At 37.3% G+C, this 27,712-nt stretch overlaps 1 protein-coding gene across 7 annotated transcripts in view; it reads right to left on the bottom strand.

The window, feature by feature from the left end:
- The window catches only part of INPP4B (inositol polyphosphate-4-phosphatase type II B), a gene marked incomplete at its 5' end in the record, with an annotated part of 191,005 nt that overhangs the window by 151,748 nt on the left and 11,545 nt on the right, over positions 1-27,712 (bottom strand). For all 7 annotated transcript variants that reach the window (XM_021394498.1, XM_021394499.1, XM_021394495.1 and 4 more), the window contains 2 exon segments: positions 20,145-20,261; positions 22,039-22,157. In XM_021394498.1, the coding sequence (XP_021250173.1) occupies positions 20,145-20,261; positions 22,039-22,157 (236 nt within the window).

Consider the following 27,712-nt stretch of genomic DNA (forward strand, 5'->3'; position numbering starts at 1 on the left):
ACACATTTTTCATCTTGTGCAGTAGGAGTAATTCCACAAAAATCAAAGCCTCTGCAGAAAAGAAATAAAACAACTGTGGCTTGCCTTTGATATCACAATATGCTTGTGGCAAAATTAAGAACACAGGCTCATGTCTTCCATTTCACATACCACAGGATTACTCAGCTTCCTTCCTCTGTTTACAGCTAGGGGTATCCCTCTAAGAAAGTCATTTATGTATTCCAAACACCACACTATTAAAACACCTCTTCAAAGCCCAAGACCAAATTGAAACCATTCCCCAAAAACATGTCTCAGCCATACAATTCAGCTGGGCTGAATTACATTAAAAGCCAGGCCATTCAGAGACTTCTGATTTGCAATTCCCGCACTATATTGCTCATCTAACACGCTATTCCAGGGATTGAGCTCTGAAGAGGGTTTAAGAAATTAGTTTGCATAACACAATGAGCCTCATAGATCTAGAAAGAAAAGTAAACAATTTGGGTGCTGACTTAAGACAGCAGATAGATTTAAATAAAACATATATTTTTAAAATATGTATAGCAGTATGGGACGTAGCGAGGTACACAACACACACAGGACATGATAACAAAAGAAAAAGAAAAAAACAAGACCCCATCAGACACCACTATTATACTTATGGCGTACACACTCTTGGCTAAAGCACTGACTGGCAATTTTGAGTCCCACTCAACAGAAGAAATTAATACCTGTCCACCTTCAGGCATACTACTGTATGATTTGTATTAGCTCTCTGAATTACATTTCCCCTGCACTAAGTCTGCTGCTAGTGAAGTTCTGTTTCACTATATACATCCTCATAACAGCCTTACTGATGAGATCACAGAATCATGGAATTGCAGGGGTTGGAAAGGACCTCAAGAGATAAGTCCAACCCGCTGCTAAAGCAGGTTCCCTCCAATAGGTCACACATGTATGCGCCCAGATGAGTCCTGAATATCTCCATAGAAGGAGACTCCATAACCTCTCCAGGCATCCTGTTCCAGTGTTCTGTCACCCTTACTGTAAAGAATAAATGCTGAGTGACAATTCTGCTTATTATATAGCTGCAAAAATTAAAGAAAAAATTATTTTATTTCAGCTCTTTACTAAATGAAATAGTCTTAGAAGACGGATTTTGTGCAGTGCAAACATTATAATGGATTCCTAAACCCATTAAGTTCCTAGGGTGTCTTTTTTGTAGTAAGTGCATCTTTCTTGATTGCTTAAACCATCATATTTGAAGAAACGTATTGACTATTAACTTTCACTCTTTTACAAATTAAATGAGCATCAAACCTCCATTTTTTTCTCATTCAATGTATCAAGTATAATCTAAATGTGCAGTAGGATCTGCTGATCTACAGGAAAAAAAATTCTCTACACATCATTCCCAGATACCAGATTTTGGAACTGCAGACTACTTACAGAATCCCCTACAGTAGAAGGCAGGTAACTTATCTCTAGCTGAGGAGATTCTTTAAAAGGAAAAGCTACAGGTATTAAAAGTTGATTTAAGTGATGCAGAAAGAATCCAGCACAAATTAACCTCATTGCTCATACATAAAAGGAAAAAGGTAGAAACTAAATACTACAAATCAGATAATATACAGTAGAACTACAAATGGTCAAGCTGAGCTAAAAATTGAACTTATTAAATTGCAAAAGGTTCATTAGTTTTCAAATTAAAAAAAAACCACTAGGCAATGTGAGCTGAACTAAAATCAAATTCCAAAACTACAATGTATGTGTTGCCACCATTCCCATTACAGATAAAAAAAAAAAATGGGACATGCAGCAGAGGATAGAAAGCCAGAGGGCCATAGCTCTACTGAAAGCTAAACACCACTCATTTCTTGTTTTTTCAAGGGTGCAGAAACGGACACCAGCCCAACTCCAAACAGCAAATCTGCAAAAAGCAGGTCAGGTTATCACTTTTTCTTCCATAATGGAAATAGAACCATAGATTCATAGCTTCTGTGAATAGCACAAATGAAAAACAACATACTAAATGAAATCCAAGAAAAAGCTCCTGCGTCCAAAAGCAGATCTATTGCTCATAACTATCATCTGAATAAATATATTGTGTTGGATCTTCCTACAAATTTGCCTTACTAATGACCATTTTTAGGTATTTAATTTCAACATCATAGTTAATTTCAGCTTCATAGACTAAAACATTTTAGTAAATAAACTTTCATGAAAGACTAACATGAAAGCCATTAGCGTTGGAATCTGCTTAATAATGTTTGTCAAACTTTTTTTAAAAAATACACATTTATTAAATAAATCACAGAATCATAGGGGCTAGAAAGGACCTCTAGAGATCATCAAGTTCAACCCCTCTGCCAAAGCAGGCGCCCTACAGCAGGTTGCACAGGCAGGCGTCCAGACAGGTCTTGAATATCTCCAGAAAAGAAGACTCCACAACCTCCCTGGGCAGCCTGTTCCAGTGCTCCGTCACCCTTACCATGAGGAAGTTCTTATGCACATTGGTGCGGAACTTCCTATGCTTCAGTTTGTGGCCATTTCCCCTTGTCCTATCGCCATGCACTGCTGAAAAAAGAGTCTGGCCTTGTCCCTTTGCCTCCGGCACCTTAGATATTTATAAACATTAATCAGATCCCCTTGATTATTAAGCTCGACTGACCTTGGCTTTTTCTTCAATAACTGAACTGATTGTCTAGTCCAAGGAAATGCATTAGCTCAACTTGTGGACTTAAATAAAGCATTTGATATAGTGCCTTTTCAAAAAGTATTAGTCAGCTGAAAAGTAATTAGAGAGATTAGCAGACTGGCTAATCAGGAGATGGTAGGTTTCAAACATGAAGGAGAGTTCCTTGAGGCTCAGGGACAAGGCAAATTTTATTTAACATTTTCACAGAACACTACGGCAAAAACTGTATTACCACGAATTTACAAAGGCAGAACCTACAACGAGCAAAGCCTCAGCGTGATACAGATAGAATTACACACGGAGGATCTGAGTAACAGAAACATAACCATATTAGGCACCGGGCGATGCATTCAATTAGTAACAACTAGCACTTCCTCTAAGCTAGAAATATGTTAGTTCAAAAACTGCAGCAGCAAAAAGACAACTATATCATTAATAAGCAGGCTGAATCTGAGATGTAACTACTTAAAAAATAAAGCAAATGAGCTTTTAGGCTGCATTAGGAAAGGTATGTCTATTTTATCAGCCATGCTGTATACATTTGCCATTGATATTCAAAAGAAGTTGTAATTTATGGCAAACTTATTTTAGGTAATAAGACTAAAGTAGCTGTATTTATTTAACATCAGAAAACAAAAGCTAAATGGGGGATAATTATTCCAAATGAACGCAACTTGACATTAACATCAAAGGAAGGCGAAGAGCTATTTAAACCAAGGCAGTATTCCCCACACTTTAAAACCAGGGCTGTTAGAAAATAAGATAGGCAACAGAACTTCCAATTTCATGTTCTCACTTATATTTGACAAGAAACATTCTTAGCGTACACAGATGAAGTAGCTAGAAGTCTCAATCTGGACACTGGTTAATACTAAAAACATTCAACAACAGATCACCCTATGACTCAGCATAATCCTCTCTTTCAGAAAAAGATAAATTTTTAACTTAAGTGAACTTCCCTCTGAAATACTGTGTTTGAGCTTTGAGCTTTACTCCTTCTGAATTATTTTGAGTACTGCGTGATTGCAGTAATGCTTGCACTGCCCTGAGGGCTACAACCGCTGTTCTGTATAGGAGCAGATACTCTGCTACAAAGCTTGCATCATTTTTAACCATGTAGCTTATATAGATCCAATATGCATTGGTATGCAGGCTAACAATTTTAGCTAAATCCCAATTTCAGTTTGGTCTTGAGGTATATGAATGAGTATTGCCATGCTTGTAACAGTTATAATATTGTTGTGCTAATGACATACATCTGCATGAGCATAGGATCAGTATTTTACACCACCTCCTCCCCCACATTTTCCTCACACCCTCTTTAAAACGTACTCTCCATTCCGAATTGTTTGAAAACAAAATTAATAAAAAAATAAAGAAAAAGAAAAAAAGAACCAAAAAACCATCACAAACTGGAATATCTAAAAATGAATACTTTTTTTTATTCACTGCGATGCTTTGATGTATATTCATAGTAAAAGATTTCTGCACCAAAAACTCCATATAGATGTAAGAGTTTTGTCTTACATCTTTCAATATTTAGCCTGAAGCAAGTGATTATGCCCCAATTTACAAAACTCTAACATGAGTTTATCAAGGACATACTGACAGACCCAAACTGTATTCAACACAATTTTCCTTCCAGAGGTCATGTATAACAAAGATTTAGAAGCATAGGATCAAGGCCTTCACAGACTTTTCTGTGACTAAAAACAGGAGTAATGAGGACATTATTTGTATCTCAGTTCAGAAGTTTAAACTGATAAGTTGCTCATTAAAAACCAAAATTTACTAATTGTCTCTCATCTATTGCTTCACTTCTTTTAAAACATCTTTTTCCAAGACTGAAAATTGCTCAGATTTAGTGTGTCTGTTCCCTCTCTTCTAAATGGCCAGTTAAATTTTAAGATAGTTTTAACTGCTTAAATAACCGATGTTAATCTTCATCCCCCCTGGAAAACAAAAGCAAACATAGCATGAATCAACAAGTTTTACAGCGTAGTATAACAAAACAAAACAGCAACAACAAAACAGACTTTTGAATTGAACAGTTTGCTTAGAAGATGCGGAAGACATTTAACAGTTGTGAAATTAGAACCAAATTCAACAACACACTTCTCTCTTGATACGTAAGACAAAGACTATACTATAGGAACCATCCGTGTGCTGAAGTACAAAGAAAAAAGAACATCAGAATTACTGAAACTAGAGAGAGCGAGATCTACTCAGCTTCCCAATAGAAAAGTGAATTGAATGGGACACATTAGTAACATTTTGGAATTTTGTCCAAAAGAGTTCCATGGAAGTAGTCTGATCTGCTGAATTACTCCTTCATTACACTTACAGCAGTTGTTTTTTTTTTCCTTAGAAGAGTTTATCTTGATGTCATGTTGCTGACTGCCTGTAAGCCTGCCTGACGTGTTCATGGATTATCTTCTACCCTCACAGTATTTGTCTCATTCTACGCAGCACAACTACATTACAACCTGGGTTCCCCTTCTTTTCAGGACACATAAATCATACAACTGAATGTCCTCGACTCCTTAAATTTTAAGATAGTCACCAACCTGCCAATGGTTGGGAAGGCTGGACACTCCCGTACCTCTCAGCTGGGCCACATCATATCATCGGTGCAGTAATCAGTACAAAAAACTATGCACCCAAAATCTCCTGAAAACATACAGCAGGGTCTAGGTCAGCATATACCCCCATCACCTTGTAGAGGAGCCATAATTCATCTTCCCATAAATGACAGAGGTGAGGAGCAGCTCTGAGGAGCTATACGATGACCATGAGTGTGCTTTGGATCACAGGTTACATAGCGTCTCTTGAAATTTGACAGAGCTTATTGCTTTTGCATTGGGATGCCACAGTGGATGTCAATCTGGAGATATTAGGGCCGCTTTTCTCAATTGCGCCTAAGAGTTTGAAAAAGATGCTGACATTTTTTCAGGCATCTTTAGAAGTGTTGAAGTAGGTAAAAGATGACTAAAAATATCTGAAGTAGCTTAAAATAATTAAATAAATGAAAAATAAAAAAGGAAATTGGATGCCTAATCCAATTACAATCCATACAGCAGCATACCGGCATCTTTAGTTGTCTAAATTGCTCAGATCTAATTGACTTTATAGATTTCAACCCATAATCCTTAACATCATCTTAGTTACAATGAAATTTCTAAAACAGAGAATAGAAAAAGAAAAAAACTAATTCATGTTTGATTCCTCCAAAACACCCTCATCAACCCTGTCTTGTTACAGACCTTTCAATTTTTTTCAACTCCAGTGCATAAACTATGATTTCCTCAATGACTGCTGTAATACAAGTAGCAACAGTCTGAATATATGTCTTCGGTTCTCTACCCATTAAGGGAATATCATTGTTATTATCAGGAGAATGAGTTTTTTTTCCTTTTGCACTGATGTGGTATATCTATGCTAAGACATACACAAAGTGTAACAGAGACATGAAGCAAAGCCTGTCACAAAGCTAACTCTAAAGGTGAACAACAAATATCTAAGAACCAACTATTTCAACCCTTGTAGCTGCCAACTGAAAAAACCACATTCAATCAAATCCATGCCAAAACATTCCCTTTTGCTCAATGTAACATGCCTCATGTTCTGGGAAAGTTTTAAAAAAAAAAAAAAAAAAGGCCATGAGCTCTGAGGCTGTCACAAACTAGAAAGTCAAAGGCAAAACACAATTATTATTTTTAAGGCACTTTCTGAATCTAGACATTTGCCAGCAGACAAAACAAAGGTAATTAAATTCCTCTTGCTACTTCTCTGTCCAAGTCTTTAGAAGTGCTGTGTCTGTACTTCCATCTTCCTGCCCTGCTGGCAGCCCAAAAGCAGGTCACATTCATCACATGGGACCTTGCCACCACACACAGGTGCTAGGCAGGCCACGGCAAATTGCATTGCATTCACTACTGATCTAACTCTAAAATTTCTCAAATTTTTAGGTAGAAATATCATTGGCAAACAACACGAGTGTATCAAAAGTTCATGGAGCGTTTCATAATTTCCATGAAGATCCATGAGGCATTCATCCCTCCTTTTTCCTTTACGCAGTACTGCAGTGCACACACACCTTCTGCTGGAGACCTGCCAGTGTACCAAAGATATTCTTTCAGTTTTCAAAATACTTCTTTGAGTTTTCTTCAAAATAATAAGCACTGCATATAAATCAAACTTACTAACACACATGCAGCTGCAGCTAGGCCTCTCCAACATAAATTCCACTGGATGTGCCTGCTTCCCACAGAGTCAGCACACCAACTCAAAGACAGACTTACCCAAGCTCTCAAGCTGTCCAAATAGATCAAGTAGAGATGAAAAGAAAAAGTACTGCAGCCTTTTCTCCAGATACCCCTCACACTGAACAACTGTGCAGCACAGATGCTCTGAAAATGAGTTAGAGCTTGATTGAAAAAAGCACTGTAGGCGGGAGCTGAAGGGCTATGCACATCTCTGGTTGAGCATCTTCAAATTTACTCCAAAGAACTTTCAACTCTCTTCCAGCCTACACACTAGAGATAGGGATTTATACAAAAGCGAGTACACACAGCTTGCACCAAGATGGCAGACTTAGTAAGACTTCGCAAGGCTACTACCAAGACAAAACGTAAGAAGAAAAAGCAACCACAATTACGAGTAACTGAAATTTGGTTACATTTTCCAACATCAAAATAATTACTTGCTGCCATGAGGCTTTTATTATAAAAATAAGTGGCTATAGGTCTGGAATTCTGCAGACTAACAGGGCAGTCACTGTTCTTTCCAGCACAAGTATTTTCCAGTAAATAAATTCCTTTGAGTTAACTCTCAGTATCAAAATACACTGAACATAGTAACACCTCCAGAGAGTCCCAGAGGACAAGTGGGAACACTCAGTATGTGCTGCAAAAAACCCTCTGTGTTTGAACTATCATCATCACAGTCTGATATTCAGCTACATATCACCCCCTACTTTCAGACACAGACACCAGAGAAAAGGACTTACTAACACAACTGCTGAGACTCTAACTCTGGATTTGAAACTAACCACATACAGCAATAAAAATTCTACTTCTTCAATTTCCCTCCTAAAAATATAAAGGCTATGAAAGCTAGTTAACATAGTTAGCAGTCACCAAAAAAAACCCAAATAGATGTGGAGATAGAAAAAAAGCACTACCAAATAAAGATAATAGATGTGAAAGCCTATGTTCACATTTTTTTTTAAGATAAAATAAACTATATCTTGACAAGTAGCACCTATTCCAAGACACTGCATGACTAAGTACATGTATCCAAGTTTTTCCTACGTACATAGAAACTGTTCTAACATGTAGTATATTTTCATCTCTATTAAGAATTTCAGTACAGACCATTTTCACTTTCCTTGACATTTTTTTTTTACTACTTATTCTATTAAAAAACCCCACAGAGATAAGTCAGAACACTAAACAACACATACTGCTCTTCTAAGACCATGAGGCATAAACAATTTTTTTTCACTCCGCTCATAGAATGAGCCACTGAAATCTTCACTGTGATGTGAAAACTGGGGGCAGGAAGTAGAGATGAGAAGGAAAAAAACGTAGTCCTTGTCTTCAAGAGGATTAGCAAAAGTTGATACAAATACATAAATCTTTCAGAACTTCAGTCTTACTTTGTGAAAGATTTGCTTGGATACTAGCCTCTATTTCAAGCTGCAAGCAACACCCTGCTCTCAGATTCCCTGGCAGCATAATCTCCAGAAATTATGCCACATAGAAATTTTGAATCAGTCAGTTAAACCTGGCAAGTTCACAGTATTGTCAGGCCAAGGATCTTACTGCAGATAGCCACTTTCCCTCAGGCCAAGGGTCTTACTAGAGACAGCCACTTTCCTTCCCACTCCCGCCCTCAAAAGCAACTCACAATGACCAAACCCCAAAACCAACATGAAAGGATCCACACACTAGGTGAACATTCTTGGGGTGTTTATCGAACAGGTTTAACGTGATGGAATTAAAAATGAACTGGCTAGAGGAGAGTAAAAAAAAAGCCAACAAAATCAAGACAAGTAATTGCTTTGCCAGACTAGGTGAAAAACTTCTTGTTACTCTCTCTGCTTCATTCAGTAGATAGCTCATGCTTTTGCAGGGATGAGGTAATTCATGCAGAGTTTAATGCAGCTGAAGTTTATAGGCTTTTTATCTTCTTCACATCTAAGGCACTGCTGATTGTGATATTTTATGTATCCAGAAACAGATGGAAATATTAAGTCTTCTGATCTTTTCCACAGGAGGCTGCTTCTTGGGCCTGATGAACAACTACCTCAGAAACACTCTAAGGAAGGAGAAGGGGAAAGGAATCCACCACTGCATCACTACAAAATGTTCTGTACTATGGCCAACTTTATGTCAACACAGATTTATCCATCAGGAGAGGACTGCTACTTCATAAGGCGAAGGTTCTCTTAACGGATAGTCAGACTATAGATAGAAGACTCATACAATGTGGTAAAAGACTTTTAGGATGCTTCTCGGTTGAAAGGGCACATGTACTCATGCCTTAATTTATACAGCAAGGACAATCTTTATTCTGACATACCCAAGCCTGAAAACCATTTGGGCGCAGTAAATTTTTCAGAAACCTCCTTGTCACAGGGGTGATGTTATTTCAAGGACCTCCTCGCTCAATTTCACTAAGGGTGCTGTGTGTCAAAATCCAACTCTTCCAAGCATCCCAAAGACACAGTGACTATTGCTTTCTAAAGGAAATAAATCATATTTGTCCCACATAGCACAGTTGGCTTTTTTTGTGGGTTTTTTTTTTTTTTTTTTGGTAAGGAAGCAGACAGTCTTGCCTGAAGTAATCTCAGAGAAACAGTTTTCCCCCACCTTCAATTTACTAATCTGCATTTTAAGACAAAATGAACCATGCAACTGCTCATGGTGCAGAAGCTGCTGCAACCAAATGAATTAGCTTTTATCTCTTAATGCTTACAGGGGAGCAAAAGTGCTATTGACTGCTTCTGATGCAGTTAAACTTCTGGCAACTAAAGCAGGGGACATAAAACTGAGGAGCTGAGATCCAGTGATGCTTCTAGGTTCTGCTGCCATATTTTGGTGGAACAAGCACAGGCATAAACTTGCAAGGAAGTAACACCCAAATAAATTTGTTCTAACAGATCCGGGGAAAATCCTGTGCAACATTTTACTCTGCTGTTCTGCTCCATAGAAATAATAATTTTCTTTGCATCACCTGAAAACAGTTTAGTGATGGATGTCCACACTCCTACTATACAACCAAATACCAGAGCAATGCAGACAAATATACACGAGATGCACAAAGTAGACTCCCTCCTCCACCGGAAACGATTGTGTATATCAAGCCAGATCATTGTTATATGTATATCCTTAAATATATAAATATACATCTTTCTGCATCGGAACGTATACACCAGAACTGATGCAGACATACAGCTCTTTGGTGTGTATGACAGCATACCTGCTTGTTTTCTTTTAGACAAACACACTTCTCTGATTTCTCCCTACTGAGAGACCTCTGATTTTCATCCACAGATAGCTCAGGTACAAGTTTTAGCAACAGAACAGACAGAGCACTCTTTAGTAATTGATGTATTTGGTTTTAATCTAAAATAAGTTACTGCGATAGCTCTAAGAGTCACTACAGATGCTTAAAATGCTGTGCCTACCTGAAATAAGCTAACGTCTGCAAAGAAAGCTGGTAAAGAAAAACAGAATGAGGGCAAAGAACTATACCCAGATATCCTTTAAAACTGAGGGGGTATGTGGGAGGAAGGGAGGGAAGAGCCAAGAAGGCAGGGGAAAGGGTGAGAATGGATATATGACAAAGAATTTAAGAATAATAAGATTGCCAGAATAAACACCAACAGCTACATAGTACTATAGTATTAAAGTGACAAGAACTCCAGAAGGGGAGGAAAATAAGATAAAACCCTCAAACTCTTAAAACCCCAAAAAGCTGAAACAAAACACCAAAAGGACTAAACATCATCACACTGATAAAATCCTAAAGGCAGGAAATTTATGTATTAATTGATTCCCATTCATACAAACAGAATAAGATATGACTGTTTATTTATGTGGGGTTTTTCTTTTACTTCCTGTTCCGCATGCCCTGAAAGATCACTGAAATAACTTTTTACTCAGTCATTTGTTTTTGATACATAGCATGCACGCACTATGACTCCCATACATCAAAAATCTGGGGCCACTTACACTTTCATTGAGTTGACTGGAGCACCATTTTGCGTGGACAGGTCTAGTGCATTCCAAAAGAGCTGCACCAACACACTAAAGGCTTGCTTAACTCTGGATTAAGTTCTTCACAGTGTATATATTTGCCTTTTTTTCCAACACGATATACAAAATAAGTACACAACTACATATTAAGAGGAAAGCAGGACTAGAGAAGAACAAATTACCAAATTGCCATATCACTATGCCGTAACTATTTTAAAGCAGTATCTTAGGAGTATTTTGTAGATGCCTTTCTGTTCTGAACCCTGGCTATAGAAAAAGGAAACTTATTTCAGAGATAATAGAATGGCTTGAGTTGGAAGGGACCTTCAAGCAGATCCAGTTCCAACTCCCCTGTGATGGGCAGGGAAATGTCCCAGGAGATCAAGCTGCCCCGGGCCCCATCCAACATAGCCTTGAATGCTTTCAGGGGTGGGGCATCCAGTGCTTCTCTGTGCAAGTCTGTTCCAGTGCTTCACCACTCTGAGTAAAGAATTTCCTCCTAATGTTTAACCTAAATTTCCCCTCTCTTGGTTTAAAACCATTCTCCCTTGCTCTAGCACTATCAGACCATGTAAAAAGTTGGTCTTCCTCCTGTTTATAACCTCCCTTCAAGTACTGGAAGGCTGCAGTGAGGTCTCCCTGGAATCTTCTGTTCTCCAGGATGAACAAGCCCAACTCTGTCAGTCTTTCTTTGTAGAAGAGGTGCTCCAGCTCTCTGATCATCTCTGGGGCCCCCTGGAGATTACATCCATCCTCCTGCTTTGTTGCCCTAGGCTACAAGAATACCCCATGCATTCCACAAGTGTTCAAATACAGCTATTAGGCAATAGCTTGTCTTGACTTGATTTGACATTTTTGGAAGCTTTTTTACACAGAATTACATCATCCAGAGGAAAGCAATTAGCATGAGCCAGTGACTCCTTGGTAATGATCCATGATCTTACCAAGTAATAAATTCAAGGTTAGGGGAGTTAGTTGACTTCTCAGTGAAAAGATATCAACCCCCCCAAAAATCCATTAACACCATGAAACAGCCGATATTCATTTCACTATGGGAACTGCTTAACGCTCTCAAACCTTGAGCTCAATCACTGATGTTCATTCAGACGTATAATAAGCTTTTCAGTCAAATGTCCATCCCCAAGAATTGGAATCAGGCAGATATTATGAGAAAAAGTGAACACACAAAACTTCAACCACACCACAGACTAAGTTTGGCCTTATCGTGGCTTTCTAGCCATCACTACATCAACTGCACATCGTTTTTTAAACAACAGCAGATCACAGGGGTCAAAGCATGAGGCTTTCTTTTTCCTCTGTTTGCAATCACATGGACCATGGTGAACAGGATAAAACAAAGAAGAGATCAAAACATTTTCATTTCTAGCACAAAGAAAACCACGCATGGACAATTTCAGCCACAGGAGAATTTGTTTCTGTGACATACTGTATAATGATTATATAATGATGCTTTGATTACTGTAAAACTCAATGATACATGCATTTCCAAAGACACTGAAATTCCTAAATGATTACAGAAGCCTTTCATGTTTACTCATCAAATATTTAAAATACCTCAGAATACAAAACACTTAACTAATTTACTGAGAGCTATTTATGATGCTCTTCTAACAAATTTGCTCAAGTAAATATCACGTTACATCCAACGCATACGATACTTATTTAAAAAAAACAGAAGTACTTCCTTGGCTTTATAAGTACAAAATTTCAAACACAACCATTTTCTGTTTCTAGCATATCCATAACTAATCCATATCCTTAAAGAACATCTTTGTTAGACACATGGCGTAAGGAAAATCTGTGCTAATAGAATTAATTTGTTCTATTTTCAATTTCCTTGAATACTTAAAACGTTAAAAGAAAAGTCAGTTTTCTAACTGTTTTAAACTGCCTGCTTTCATAACACAGATGTGTACGCAGACTTATCACTGTTACATATAGATTTCTTTTCATATTATGAAGGAATATTTTTTGCAATGAAGTAACAGATTTCAAACAGACAGGACCTCCAATTTTACCTCAATAGTTATAAGTCCCTTTCCATGAAGTGAGATGATTGAGAATTTGAGAACAGATAGAATTTTCAGGACTTTAAAAAACAGAGATTAAAAAAATGCAAGGAAGTTGCTTGATCATGCCCATTAGTTCTAAACTAGGTTTTGAGGAAAAAAAATTAAAAATGAAGTGCTTCAGTGAATATTAAGAGGTGGTAGCTATGCTATAAGCATTGATTTTCCTGTATTTTTCAAGATTTAGTGCAATTTTGACAGTTAACTAATTTCTACTAACGTACAATTTTGGCAGCAAGTGAAAATGAGGCATGAACATTTCTTGCTGTGGTATAAAGACAATTGCCTGTAATAGGAACTATTCTATAGCCTAAGTCATGAGGGGAAAAAACATGCAGAAAACATGGAAAATGAAACTGGAGGAGCTCAGTTTTGATTTTTCAAGGAGTTAATTACATCCACTTAAAGTAACAAGTTCTTTCATATCAGTAAGGGAGGCATATATTTGAGAGAATACTTTCCAGGTAAATTAACTACCTAAAATTAACCCAACAGGCAAAATGAAGCTTTCCATGCTAGAAAAAAAGATAAGAAGTTTTCTACCAACAATTTTTTCACCCGCTGAGAGTTTCTCTCATTTAGAACTACCCAGCAGCTATTGAAAAATACTCCAACTGTTGCATATATAATTATTTTTAAGTAGCTACAGCTAACAGTAAACCAATGATATTTTCTTGAACATCAGTTTCTCTTTTATATGATTTAGGGTTTGTGCTGGTGTGATGGGCTTAACTTATCATTCAGCTGACAAAATACATTGTCATCAATAAGAACAGACAGACCTTAGCCTTTGAGCCATTCAAACTTTCCTGTATTGCTGCCCTGAGTGTAAGGAAATCCTACATACTTGCAACATCTGGGCTGCCAAGAACCGGCTGCCCACCCCTGAAGGCTGCAGTGCCCAACCTGACAGCAGCACAGGCCAGTCTTCCTTGGGAGCTGAACATACATATACAAAGTACTTAGAGAAGAAAAATGTATTTGCAAGCTCTTGGAACAATACTAGAGAGATCTGAACAATTGCATCTGTATTACTGAAATCCTCACATAGTTGAAATCAATTCTACACGAAAAGGTTATCATGTGTTTTATGTTTCCCTACATTTAAAATGAGCAATATCCAAGGCATCCTTTATCTTTTCATTGAATACAATTGGTCTCATCACAGTTTTACAAGTTTTCCAAGGAATCGGCTCTTACTGTAAGCATTTGCCTGATGGGAGGTAGAAACAGCATTTGATTGACAAAAGTAGGTTAAAAAAAAAAGAAAATGGAAAGTAGAAAAGAGCAGATCATGACCTTCCTTTAAGGTACAGCACTGGGGAGGAGTTTGCTTCAATTAGAAATATATATATATATACATAAAAGAATAAGGGAAAATGTGAGAAGAAATGTGGGATGCTTTCAAAGAGATGGACTTCTGCAAAACCAAAGCCCTCCCACTGGATTTTCAAGGCACAAAGAGCAAGAAAGGTTACAAATAGACTTCATATTAAGCATGCCTGCAACTTTCATGGTCTCGACGCTTAACTTCCATTCTTTTACAGATCCCTAAGATGTAAGATGTTCCTCCTTATACTCTCAGCCACTTCAAAAAAGGATTTAAATTCAATCTAAAGCCGAATGAAAGTAAGCAGTTCAAATTTCCCTTTATGTTTCCAGACTTTTAAGAAATGCTGAGAAAGACCAACAAATAATGCTTAAGGTGTGCTCCACCTGCACATGCCCAGAAGAATAAAAACAAATTTCCCTCTGCTATAGCTCCAGTAATGGCATTTGGTAAGAATATAAAGTTTGAAGCAAAAGAAAAATTGAATCACTCAAGAACATATTCATGAAAAAATTATTACACGATTTTGAAAAGAAACATGAATAAAGCATTATTACAAGTATTTCTGTGATTAGGGCAGTGACACTGAGCAGTACTGTTCTATTAAAAAGAATGAGATAACAAGTTTCTAATTTAACGCAATATTTCTGTACAAATTCTGCAGAGATGACAGTGAACAGGACTGAGAAAAGAAAGAATTTGAAGAGCTTTTTTGTTAAACAAAGAAGAACACTTTTAAGACTACTTTGGTTTTAAAGAAGAAAGAAACCTAGCTTCAGAAGCTTCAGTGTTCACAAGAGCGAGGCATTAAGACCACTCTGGTACAGGCAGCATGCAGGCAGGTGATGTTCAAGCTTTCACATTTATCCTTGCTAATGCATTTCACATACTACTCTGCAGTGTTATTAATATCCAAGCCGTGAGCCTCTTCAGCACAAATGGCAAACCACACCAAGCTGTGTGGTGGTTCTGCTATGCAAATCAACGCCCACGAGCGAACTTGGAAGACTGTCATTTCAGATTTAGTTTCAAATCCCACTTAAAATGCCTCTTTTGTGTCAGTCTTCATTTCCCACTCAACCCAGTGAAATTCAGCTTTAAAAGGCATACTTGCAGTACCAAGAAACACACAACAAAAAAAATCACATAAAGCTTTTGTGAATTTTCATTCATAGTGAGCAAGTTTAGTAGAAGATTCAGAACTGAACAGTAAAAGACAAGCAGCTTGAAGCCTAAATAATCTAGAGCTGTAATTTGGTAATCCATGTTCCCATATCCAAAACTACAGTATTAGAGTTGCTGTTCATATTTGGAATATCCCATGAATTCCAGTAATTGTATCTACCCAAAGGAGACTGTATCTACCTGCTGGTATCATCTGATAAGTCTTTAGCCTTAATTGTACACAAAATTGTATACAATATGCTTTTGAAGCTTATTCTCAAGATTCTGGATTCTATCTCTTCCTAAAGAAAAGCAGAATCTGCAAGGAGTGCTGCACAGACCAGATACATCAAGTTGTCACAGGGCTTCTGTCTCCTGCTTCCAACAGTTCTCCATGTCTGCATCAAGAGGAGGCAGTCTGACTCACTGCACATCACACCAGAACACTGCATCGGTGCATACCTTGAGATCATATTGCGTTTAAATGAACACAGTTCCAACACATAACACAAGAAAATCTTCAAATCCACTTTAAAGTCTACTTTAAAGTATATTAAGAAATTAAGCTGTGTCTGTATCTGCATTAAATCAAATCAGATCAAATCAGATGCAGACGTGGAAACATTAGAATCAACTGGAAAAAAAACAAGCAAATGAAAAAGCTCACCACAGATAAATGTTACAGCGCTTGCCTAAAAATACTCAGTGTTCTATACAAAAATGTTCAGAACTTTGCTGCAACACCCTTATTGCCTTCCATTGCTCTGACAAGAAATGGTTGGGAGATTCAGGTTCGATATATTTGGGAAAATTTATTCTCAGAAATAATAGTCAAGTATTGGAACAGGCTGCCGAGGGACGTGGTGGAGTCACTGTCCCTGTTCAGGAAATGCATACATGTGGCACTTAGGGATGCGGTTAGTAGGCATTGGTGATGAGTTGATGGTTCAACTAGATGATCTTAGAGGTCTTTTCCAACCTTAATGATTCTGAGGTTCTATAAGACACAAATGTACATATTTTTAGTACAGAACCTAGTGCCTCCCAAATCAGTCACTAGGCATTCTCTCCTCTTAATATAAAATGAATTCATCTATTTATTTTTTTAAATCTTCCGCAGATCCGCCATGCAGCAGTGTTACCTGACTTGCGCTATGCAGTATTTTTAAAGAGAACAAATCCTGCTCAGCATTACAACTTGATAGACTGAACCAGACAAACCTGCATGCTTATAGAAAAGCTAAGAATAGCTTGCCTGTGCAACAGTCATACAATGGTGATATTTCAAACAGCACATGAGCCTCTAATTCCAGTTTTCCTGGACAATGGTTTAAAGAACAAATGCAGCCCAAGCATTAAGACAAAACTCAACTATCAAAAATTCCTAAGGACAGCACAACTCAAGCCAGTGAAACAATCTTGCTCATGGGAATATGGAGTGAAGATCTTTCTGATGTAGAAACACATGTCACTGCACATTTTTCAGAACATGACACTGCCCACTGTTTTGTATGCTTGGCTTTACTGGATGTATTTAAATGATACTTTATGAACGCTATTAACTTCTTGATTCCAGCTATATCAAAGCAAAGTAAGAATTGCATAATCTCTATTAGAAGTTTCTACTGCTGGCCAAAATAAAAAAAATTGTGCTTCTTTCTATTAAAAAGTCACAACTACTGAAAACCTGTTACAGCCAAGATATAATTATGGACAACATCAGACAGACACGCATAAAATGCGAAAAGTGCTGCTAGAACATCCAGTGTGTCAAGCACAGTGAACGTGATACCAGCTGCACAGTACTTAAACATAATTAAGCTGCTCTTCTCATATAAATGCAAGTTAGATGACAGACAAGAAAGAAGGTTATTTTAAAATCTTTTTTTGAAGGGCAGCATAAACAACATATCAGTGCTGCCAAAAAAGATTCTGGTTGTTTCTCGTTGGGGAGCATTCCCTTTTACTTTATCATTCTAACCTGTGTGCATAAGCTGAGCAGCATCCAATTATTTTCACTTCACAGTAAAGATCCAATTACTTTAAAAGTAAGGCCGAGTCCTAACAATTCTCTATTTGGGGCAGTAACACCCTGCTCAAAGTTTAATTAATGCTCAAAATTCACTTCTTAAACAAGTGTATTTCTGAATTGCAGTGTGATGAGTGATATCAGTTACTTCGAAATGGTTAACTGAAATACTAGGAATAGAATAGCCTTGACATCGTGAGAGTCTTTTTACTGTGGCTTTTTGCCCAATTGCTACAACATATTCAGCAGTCAAATCCAAGGTTTATTCTCTCATAAATGGGTCACTAGCTTGAGCTGGCAGCAAATCTGTCTAGTCTGGAAGCAGAGACTAGCATAGCACAGAAGACTCAAAAGCCTTGGTTTCCCCTTCGTCCCACATGGATTACTTGAGCTCATGTTTGGAGAGATGGCAGGGATACATGTTGCAGTCATAAGCTGTCACAGCAGCTTTTATGGACTACAGAAGCCATCTTTATTGTAGCCTGGATAATCAAAACGGTAAAGCCACAACTCTTGGACAGCTCACTGCCAAAGGGATGCATCCCACTTCCTGGGTCATGAAACAAGCACTGATGTATGTACTGCTCTAGCTGTGCTGGTAATGATATCAAGCTATCTCACTTAAAGCTGACTTTTACGAATCCAGATCATAGAATCATAGAATTGCTCAGGTTGGAAAAGACCTTAAAGATCATCAAGTCCAACCGCAGATAAATGTCCAGACTCAAAAATGTCACCTGAACTAAGAGAAAAGTGTGAAGGCTTCAAATTACAGGAAAGAAAGTCATTGCATTACTTCTATCCTGACTGATATTCCAGGAATTAAATAAGTCTAAATATTGCCACAAATGAAGTATCAGCCTGGGTGGCCCACGATCATTCACACATGCTGTACGCAACATACCTTGAATTCAGTCCTACATCTTACTTACTTTTTTTCTTATCTACAGCCAGTTTTAAAAAGGTAGAATATTAAAAAAGGCTAAACGCATAGAAAACAGATGGCATTAACATTTTCTAATTTAAAAAGAAAAACATTAAGTCTCCTGAGACTTATGAGCTATGTTGATGTGATTATCTGGGATATGCTCTAATCCTGTACTTAATTATAAGGAGCAGTTATAAAAAGTTCTTAAAAGTGTCAAATTATATTCATTCTCTAGGCTAGATCATTCATATGTAATTTTTCCTGTAGAATAGGTACAATATAGGTCTTCAACAAGATCTAACCAGAAGAAAATTAGAAGGATAGGTTTAAAAATCAAGTTCACTTTTTTCTCCTTACAGATAGGATATTTTTACCCATCACGCTGTCACTCACAATAGCTTAGAAACTGGAAGGGATTGTATCTGCAACGATTTTATTGAAGAACAAGTAGATATCATTTTAAGCCCTGTGAACTAAACCATAACCAAAAATTCAAATATACTAACTCTGAAAAAAGCACACACATTTTCAAGAAACAAAAAGAATTCTTACTGTAAGCTGAAAAAAATCCATACTCTACTGACAAAAACACAAATTCCCATTAGAAAGCACAGTGGGAAGACAGAGCCAATCTATTTACTAATGAAGATCCAAAATTTAAATGAACATATCAACTTATTTTCAATCTTTAAAAAAATAAATAAATAGAAGTCCTCTAAACATAGCTTTAGGTATGTAAGTAGTTCGAAGACAGGCAGAAGTTATGTGTTACGGCTTTAATTTCCTTCTTATGGGTAATGAATGCATGCACAGTCATGACATGAGCTCCTATGGTCTTTAATCACATCAGGGGCCAATTACAGATACACAAAGAGCAATTTGGCTAATTAAATACAGGTTTCAAGGACTGTTTTCAATGCCTAAGTGAAACCTATCTGTCACAGAAGAAAAACACATATCTCCCATAGGTCCTGCATAACTTAGAGTTCTTATGTCTTTCCTAGATCACCTGGAGTACATAAAATGGCACTCAAGGCCTTTATCTGACATTTAAATCACTCAAATATTCCTTGTGATCTCCATATATCTTCTGAAGTAACTATTTATCAGTGTAAGAAACTGACACTGTATCTAAAAATGTGCAACACTGGAACCCAAACAATTCACCCTCAGTGACATAGATCCTCTTGGACCCTTAAAAATCATCAAGAGCCATAGATGAGTAGCAGGTATCACCATGCACGAGTTTAAAAGAAAAACATGACCATTCCTCTCTATTTCCCACCTCTTTTTGGTATCAAATAAAATATGATCAGAAACATATTTCTGAAAATTTACTCATGTTGCTATCCCAATCTATTCTCTATGTTCCCTGCTATCAAGAAGTACATGAGAGTAACCTTTCATTTGTCAGAAATACCAGCGCTGATGCATGTAACCAATTACATAATAGCAAAAGGTCCATCCTAACTGCGTGGTTCTCTTTCTCTATCCTGTAATATGATAACTGAAATAAAGTACATTGTCTAAGAGCAAAGCCAATCCTACATGATCTCATTTTCCCAAGCTGCAAGCCTGCTGAAAAGGGATGAAGAACACCATGGTAGAAATCTAATTCTCAATAACATTTATGCAAAAAAACAGAAACAAAATGCTCACCGTGTCTTGAGATTTATCTTTGACATCATAGACTGTGAGTTTTATTTTAGTCTCTTCATAGATGGGGTATTCCGGTGGGAATGTCACACCAGTCAGAAACAGTGGATCTCTTGTTCCCTGTGCAACACAAGTAAATATTCAGCAAGGTAACAGCTGTGCAATGCATAGCACACCATTAGGAATGCATGTACAGAAACCATTGTCTCTGTAACAGAACTTAGCTGTTTACAGCTCTCTGCTGTGTAAAGCTCAGTGCTACGCAAAATGAGTTACAAACTGGACAACTTTAAAACTCTGTCATACTGAAAAAGAATTTAACTGCTTCTGAAACAGTCTATGAACATGCCATCAAACAGTTCAGTCTGCAGGTATCAGTATCTGGGCTAGTGATCTGTAATAAACCACATTCTGCCTTCTCCTGTGATACTTTTGTCAAGTATTTAGATTCACATTAGTTTAAGTGAACTAAGCACTTACCCCCCCAAAACTGAGATATTTTAGATAAATCAAAATAAAAAGTCCATAGAAATGCTACAGAAAATCTTCACATTACATTAAGGATACTGACTTTTTAAATTATTTTTTATTTTTTGCAGGGATTATAGTTCCTCTCTTTAGACAGTGATGGAGTAAGACAAAGTTTCTGTGTTTTGTAATTCCTTAACTCTTAATTATAACAACAACAAAATATTTCCCAAATTTACCAGGCTAGTATCCTTAAAATCTCTATTAAGATTTAGCATGATAAACATAATTTCTCTTTCTGAAAATAACTTTTCTGTACCCCTACCACTTCCTCCCCCAAAGCTTGACTATGAAGGAAGCTGAGAGCCTTAATTTCATAGAATTATTCATGCCCTCAAACATGTCTTATATCAAGACATTGCCTTAGGAAGTGCACACACTTCTATTAAAAGAAGAAAAAAAGAAAAATCTATTACATGTTCCACACAACATTGTTCCAGACAGTCTGCAATGAAACATTCTGATCAGATACAAGACATTTGAAGTAAGTAGTTTCAGGATGGTTGGTAGTTGAAACCCCAACAATTTAGTTTAGTAGTTGGGTGAAACTGAAAGATCACAAAGAGCTCATGAAATATTCTCTGCGTATTTAACAGTTAAAACAAGCCTTTGGTAAAGTAAATTCAGGAGTGTATTTACAGTAAGACTTTTCTGTTCTTAATGAATCTCTACAGTAAATAGCTAAGTAAATACGTAAGCTATATACCTACACTGTCTGCTCAAACTTAAATAATTTTATATTTAATTGATTTTTGTTTCTGACACTAATGCTTACAGTGCATAGCGTAAATGAGCAAAACAGCCTCAGATAACTTTTGCTCCAATACACGATGCAAGTTACTATTGTATATGAATTCACAGACATAACATACACACACTTTTTCCTAAACATAAAAGTAGGCTAGTGTTTTTCACATTGCAAAAATATCAACTTTCCAATGGAAAGAAAAACAGACCAAAACCCAGAAAGTATAACTGACTATATAATGTGCCTCTGTTCTTCTGTAATTCAAAAATACTTTCCAAACTCTCTGTACTCCTAGTTTACCTTTATTTTATATAGCTTTGCTCTTTCATGAGAGCAACTATTCAGTTTCAGCCTAGACCAACGTCTGAAGAACTGGAGTATTCTGTAAGTCTCTGCTTGGAAAAACAGAACTTTCATAAAAAGGCAAGTTCATTACTAACTGTTTGTCCTGGTTAAATGCCAAGAACTACAGAGCGCTCTTAGGTATGCTTTGCTAACAGCCAGTGTGTGCTTCCTTACCTAAGACTATGCACTAACTTGTTTCATTTCTCATTCACTTTCTAAGGAAAAAAAAGAGCAATTAATTAATTAACATGTTAACTGAATAAGAAAGGCACTCACCTCCACGATTTCAGTACTTGAATACCTCGTCAAAACGTGCTCTGCTGGATGTACCACTGAGACTTGTATAAATGTATTCAGCTTCCGATCACGGGTAGCAGCCACCAGATCCTTGCATGCTGGAGACAGTGCAAAAGAAAAATAAAATACTCAAATGAAAACTCTGGGAAAACTCTGCCACAGGCACAGGACAAAGCAGGCTATACTCCAGCTCCAGCTCAAATCTCTAGAGACAAGCTGATTTAACAGAGGAAGTCTCTTGGAAGTAACTTACAGAAATAGGAAGTCACATGCTGCAGAACTGAACTGAGATTTCGTTTCCACTAAAAATACTTGCAGCTTCTGCAAAGCTCCCTACCAGCAGCTCATCAGCTCCAGAATACAAATGTGAACACACATACCCTCACACTTGCACACATTGGGATAGTGGGTAATTTTACATAAGCATTTATTTAATTTGTCATGAAATCTCTCTTAGCAGTCTAACTTGATCATTTCTTTTCTGATAGTTTTCCAGTATATGACCACTTCAAAGACATTCTAAAGCAGTTAAACATTGTAAGTGATCAGATTGGTTTATGTTGTCTGATGTCGCATTACAAACTTTTTAGTACAACCCGTAATAAAAATCTATATAATTAAAAGCAGTCAGCAAAACAAACAGTTCTTCTGTCATTGACTAGCACGTACACGAGAAGAATAATGGATTATTGAGCAATTTACATCATTATTAAAACTCATTTTACTTGGAAAAATATTAAGGAATTCAGTTCTTGTTTAATAATTAATTTTTAACCTGGGCTTATAGCGATACAGGTGACTGAGTTAATTTTCTAGACTAATGTCATGGTTCTGGCCCAGTTCGGCCTGGTTCCATGACTAATAGGGTGTGGGGGGGGACCCACAAATCCACAGTCCAGGAAGGGGAAGAGGGGTAGGGAAAAGCCTTCCGACAAAAAGCATGAAAGCAACAAGAAAAAAAAGACAAAAAAAGGAGCAGGGGAGAAATAAAATCACCATTAGCTGCACTGCAGAGAAGACATATACTGACATGGTGTACACTGGCTCAAAGTTAAAAGCCATCCAACCTTACATTCAGTAAGGAACGTACAACAGGGAATACTAAGATAGGATCTATCCAGTGTTTTCTGCAGTTCATTGAGCAACACTGGAATCCTAGAATCCTAAGGCAGGAAAAGAAAAGCCTATCATTTTAGGAGGCTAATTGTGAAGAAACAGCTGGGGATATTTTATGGAAGTCACTGCCAACCAGGGGCTTCCTCAAGTGCAGCTGACCTTTAACTTTCTAAAGGTGAGTCACATTATCCTCTCAGTAAGCAAACCTGGTCTGATGAGAAAGCAAGGAAAGCTCTGATAGACACAAAAGGCCAACTCAGCTTGGTTTATACCATTTTTCCTTTGGGCTTGCACCTGCCACTTGAGGATTAAAGAAAAAAACAAAAAAACACAACAAACCATCCAGCCTTTTGTTATTACTTTTCCATACTGGTTAAGAGAACAGGGAAATAATAAAATCTAACCTTCATGGAATAATTTGAAGTTTCTGCTTATGCCCAAATTTCCAATAAAATCTCACTATAAAGTCTCATACTCACCTTATCATCATTTGGTGGTAAAAGCAGGATAACAATAAAGATTTGTGCATGATGGAGTCTTTATGAATTAGCACCAGACTTGAATAGCAAGTTGCCAGCAAATCTTTACTTCTAAGCCTCGCTACATTATTGAAGTTACTCTGAATACCTGATATTACCTGAAGAATTATTTTATTGGATTTACAGAAAAGCATTTAACAAAGCACAGTGGGTTGGACAGACACAAGTCTATTTGAACTATATATCTCTGCAGCTGGTCACAAAACTCTGAAATAAAAAACTAACAGCAACTACAACTGACATAAGGAAGTGGTATCAGGTCATCAGAAATTCCAGGTACAGCCATTTCCACCTGAAATCCTAATCTTACACCACCACCCAATCCTTAAATGGCTGTTCTACCCTATGATTCCATTTTTAGAATACAGCACACTTAAAAATGTTCTTCAAAGGAATGACAAGTGTGGATGTTCTCTTCCAGAATCTGGAAAACTAACCGTCTGAGCCAAATTTTTCAAAACATCACAAAGGAAGGGTGGCCAGCTCACAATTCAATGGACCTCCAAAGATGACAGGAAAAGAGACAAACTCTGGAAAAATAAAATAAAATAAATAAAATAAAATAAATTAAAAAAAATAAAAATATATAAATTAAATTAAAATGTGCAGCTTCTGGCAAGAATCCTACAGCTAAACTCTTCTAAGAAGTACCAGTGCATTCTGAATGGAGGTAAATCCCTCAATTAGTAACAGCATGATATACATCTGGGGCATCTCAAATACATTAACCATTAACAAATTCTATTATCAGCCAATATCATAGGTTTTTATCCCATTCATAGATCTCAAACAATAGGAAGAAGAGTGCACTAAGCAGCCACTGCCTTGGTGATCATAGGAGACCACTGATTTTTCAGAAGTAAGGAAACCCAATCAGTAGATTCTTTGCTTGTAAAAAAGGCATCTTAGCAAGATGAGCTTGAATTTTGCTCGGTGGAGTTGACTGAAAATAATTGATCTGCATAACTACAATTTGGGAGGGTCAGCACAAAGTATCAGAAGACACTGAGAGCCCCCAGAGCAGAAGGATAAATGAAATTAAATGAAAAACTCATCTATTTGATGACAGAGTTGTTTGTGTTTACTGTGACATTGGGTCACTACTGTTCACAACTATCCTTCTGTCAGAGAAGATACTGAATACGACTGTCACTAGCAGAGAAGAGTTGCAGTGACCTGGAATTTGACAGTGCAGGCCAGAGGACATCATAATGCCCCTCAAAAATGGCCCAACTGATGCTTCTCTCTCTCTTTTTTTTTTTTTTAAATAGCTTTTTAAAAAAGAATGGGACAAGTTTTTTTTTATATCCTATCCACAACCTGGCCAGTTCCACAGCCCCACACTGAATTACTACCCTTTGAACTAGCAACATCTCTGACAATATTAGGACTTCCCAAAGAAAGAGGCCACGCTCTTTGGACATGGTGAAACGTTACATGGATATGTAATGAGGTACAGGATGCATACTTTAATCAAAAACTGATGAAAAATGCAAAGATGAAATGAATAATAAAGCTGTTTTCCTAAGACAGTGAAAGCAGGTAACATTACATGAATATAGTTCACATCACAACCTACATTCAAGCAGACGATATACACAGGTCACACTACTTCTCAATACTTTACTATGTTGGAATTAATTTTGTGAAAACTCTATATCAAAATTCAGTGAACTGAAGTGACAGCTCGTATTTACATGCCTAAAGTATGTGAATCTACTCATTGTGACTGTTGACTCAGTGTGTAAATGCCTGAATCATCCACTGCCATAGTGATCCCATCTCTGCTAAGCCTACCAGCGTACAATGAATGTTTAAGGAAGAACTGCACTGGGAATAATTTATGCTTTTAGATCAACAGAGAAAAAGTTAAGATGGCAAGAAGAAACCATTCCTCCACACAGTAAGCAAAGAAAAAGAAGGAAAGAAAGGCAACAAAGGAACCACAATCTGGGGAGCAAGATAAAAAGCTGAAAGGAAGAAGTGCTGTCTTTCTCTGCGTGCACATGTATAGAAAGATAGCAGAAGAGAATGACTGGTTACTGTTTGCTCATGTTTGGGCTATGATGTAAAACAGTAGAAACTTGATTCATGTTTTCAGTAACAGAGTCACAGGAGGAAAAAAAATAGTCTCGAAATTCTTCATCTGAAAATACAGTTCTGACCAGCTCCTCAACACCACTCCAAGCACTGAATCCAAAGGACCTGGAAGAACTTTATCTGGTAGAGTAATGGCAAGAATGCATTGTCTCCCCAGTCTGAAAAAGCTCCAGCAGCTGGAACAAACTAGGTGGGCAGAAAGAAAGAAAGAAATTCTCTGCTCAAGATTCACAGAGTTGTATAAGAATAAAGCCAAGGACTACATCAAAAATTGGGAAATGGTATTGATGTTGCCATGTTTGTCCATTTTTGTTAGCAGGGGAAATAACAGAACATTGGTGAATATCTTGTCAGTCTAGGGATTCACACTGTTTGTGTTTTAGCCTACATGGTAATTTCTGAGGTAGCGTTTTCTCTAACCAGTGATAGAAACAACACAATTTCCTATAACTTCTTTCCTTCCCATTTTCCAAATCTAGACAGATTCCAAGGGGCCGGTGAGGGATAAGAATTTAACTAAACAATATTCCTGTTTTCTCCAGAGCATGTTGTTCTGTAAGTACTCCCAGCAGAAGGTCAGAAGTATTTGAAGAAAAGGGGCAAGGAAGAAGCTCATCGCTCACATACACTTATATTTACATGTACTTACTGTTCAATTTTTTTTTTCCAATTCATTGGAATTACAGCAGCATTATTACTGCAAAGTGACATATTTTATAAATGATAATGTACAGTCTGTCTTGACTGAGTAATTAACTGAGGTACAGATATTCCTTAGTGGGCAAAAGGACATATTAAATAAGAGAACACTACATTCAGACCCGTGCTATATCTATATGCAGAACACTAAACAGAACTTTTTGTTTTCTTTTTTTTTAACCTCTGCCCAGGGGAGTGGCGTAAGGGAAGAAAGCATGCAAACCCACTGCACTTCTGCCTCCACTGGACACTGCCAACTAAGACTGCTGAGAAGAAGACCTTCAGCCAGGAACACAAAGGCTTAGGAATAATCCAACTTTGGAACACACAGGAAAACTTTGGGCACATGCTTGACTTAGGAGCGTAAAGGCAACTGAAAGAGAGAACAGGAGAGAGATGTGTCCTCTGTGTGGAAAGACATGCCTGAAAGCAACCAAGGAAAGGGTTGGAGGACTGGTATTAGCCCAGAAGGGTGTTAATGAGCAGCTTCCCAGCTAGTGTCGCATAATAAATATTAACTGGTTCATATCATAAATACTGCTAACTGGTTATCCCATTCATGGGTCAGCAGTAGTGCTTCTGTTTGCTGGTGAGTAAAGAACATCACTACCTAGGGATAAGGAAGGACAGACTCCTACACTGGAAAGAAGTTTATTTTACAGCAGTTTCCAGTTGTGAACTCCCAGTAAAATCCACAGGGCAACACTGAGTACTGAGAAAAGAATGTGTATAGAATAGAAGACTGCATTTGGATCACGTATACAAATAAGTCAAGCTCCACTGATTTTTAGCTAAGAAAAGCTCTAAGATCACAGCTCTCATCTCTGGGGATGAGAGATTCATATGAAAATAAAATCTGTCTCTCTTCTCTGGAATGTACAGCTCATTGCTAAAGTAACCTAGTTGTATCACAAGGAAATGCACGTACGTAATACAGTTAAGTATTCCTCAGGGATGCTTGTAATTAACAGTGGGAAGAATTTTATTTTTTTTTTACCAACAGTCCAAGGAAAAAGAGATGAGGAGGAAATTGTATTAGACAAAACAAAGATCTCCACCCCATTTCCACAAACACAGGTTTGAAAAAAAAAAATAGAATGTTAGTGATACTGCAATTAATGCATCAATATACTGAGCAAAAAAGTATAAATCATTACCCACCTAATTTGCAGACAAAGTAGTACAATTATTTAGTAAGC

This window comes from Numida meleagris, chromosome 4 (genome assembly GCF_002078875.1).
Source record: "Numida meleagris isolate 19003 breed g44 Domestic line chromosome 4, NumMel1.0, whole genome shotgun sequence".
In the NCBI taxonomy this organism is placed as follows: domain Eukaryota; kingdom Metazoa; phylum Chordata; class Aves; order Galliformes; family Numididae; genus Numida; species Numida meleagris.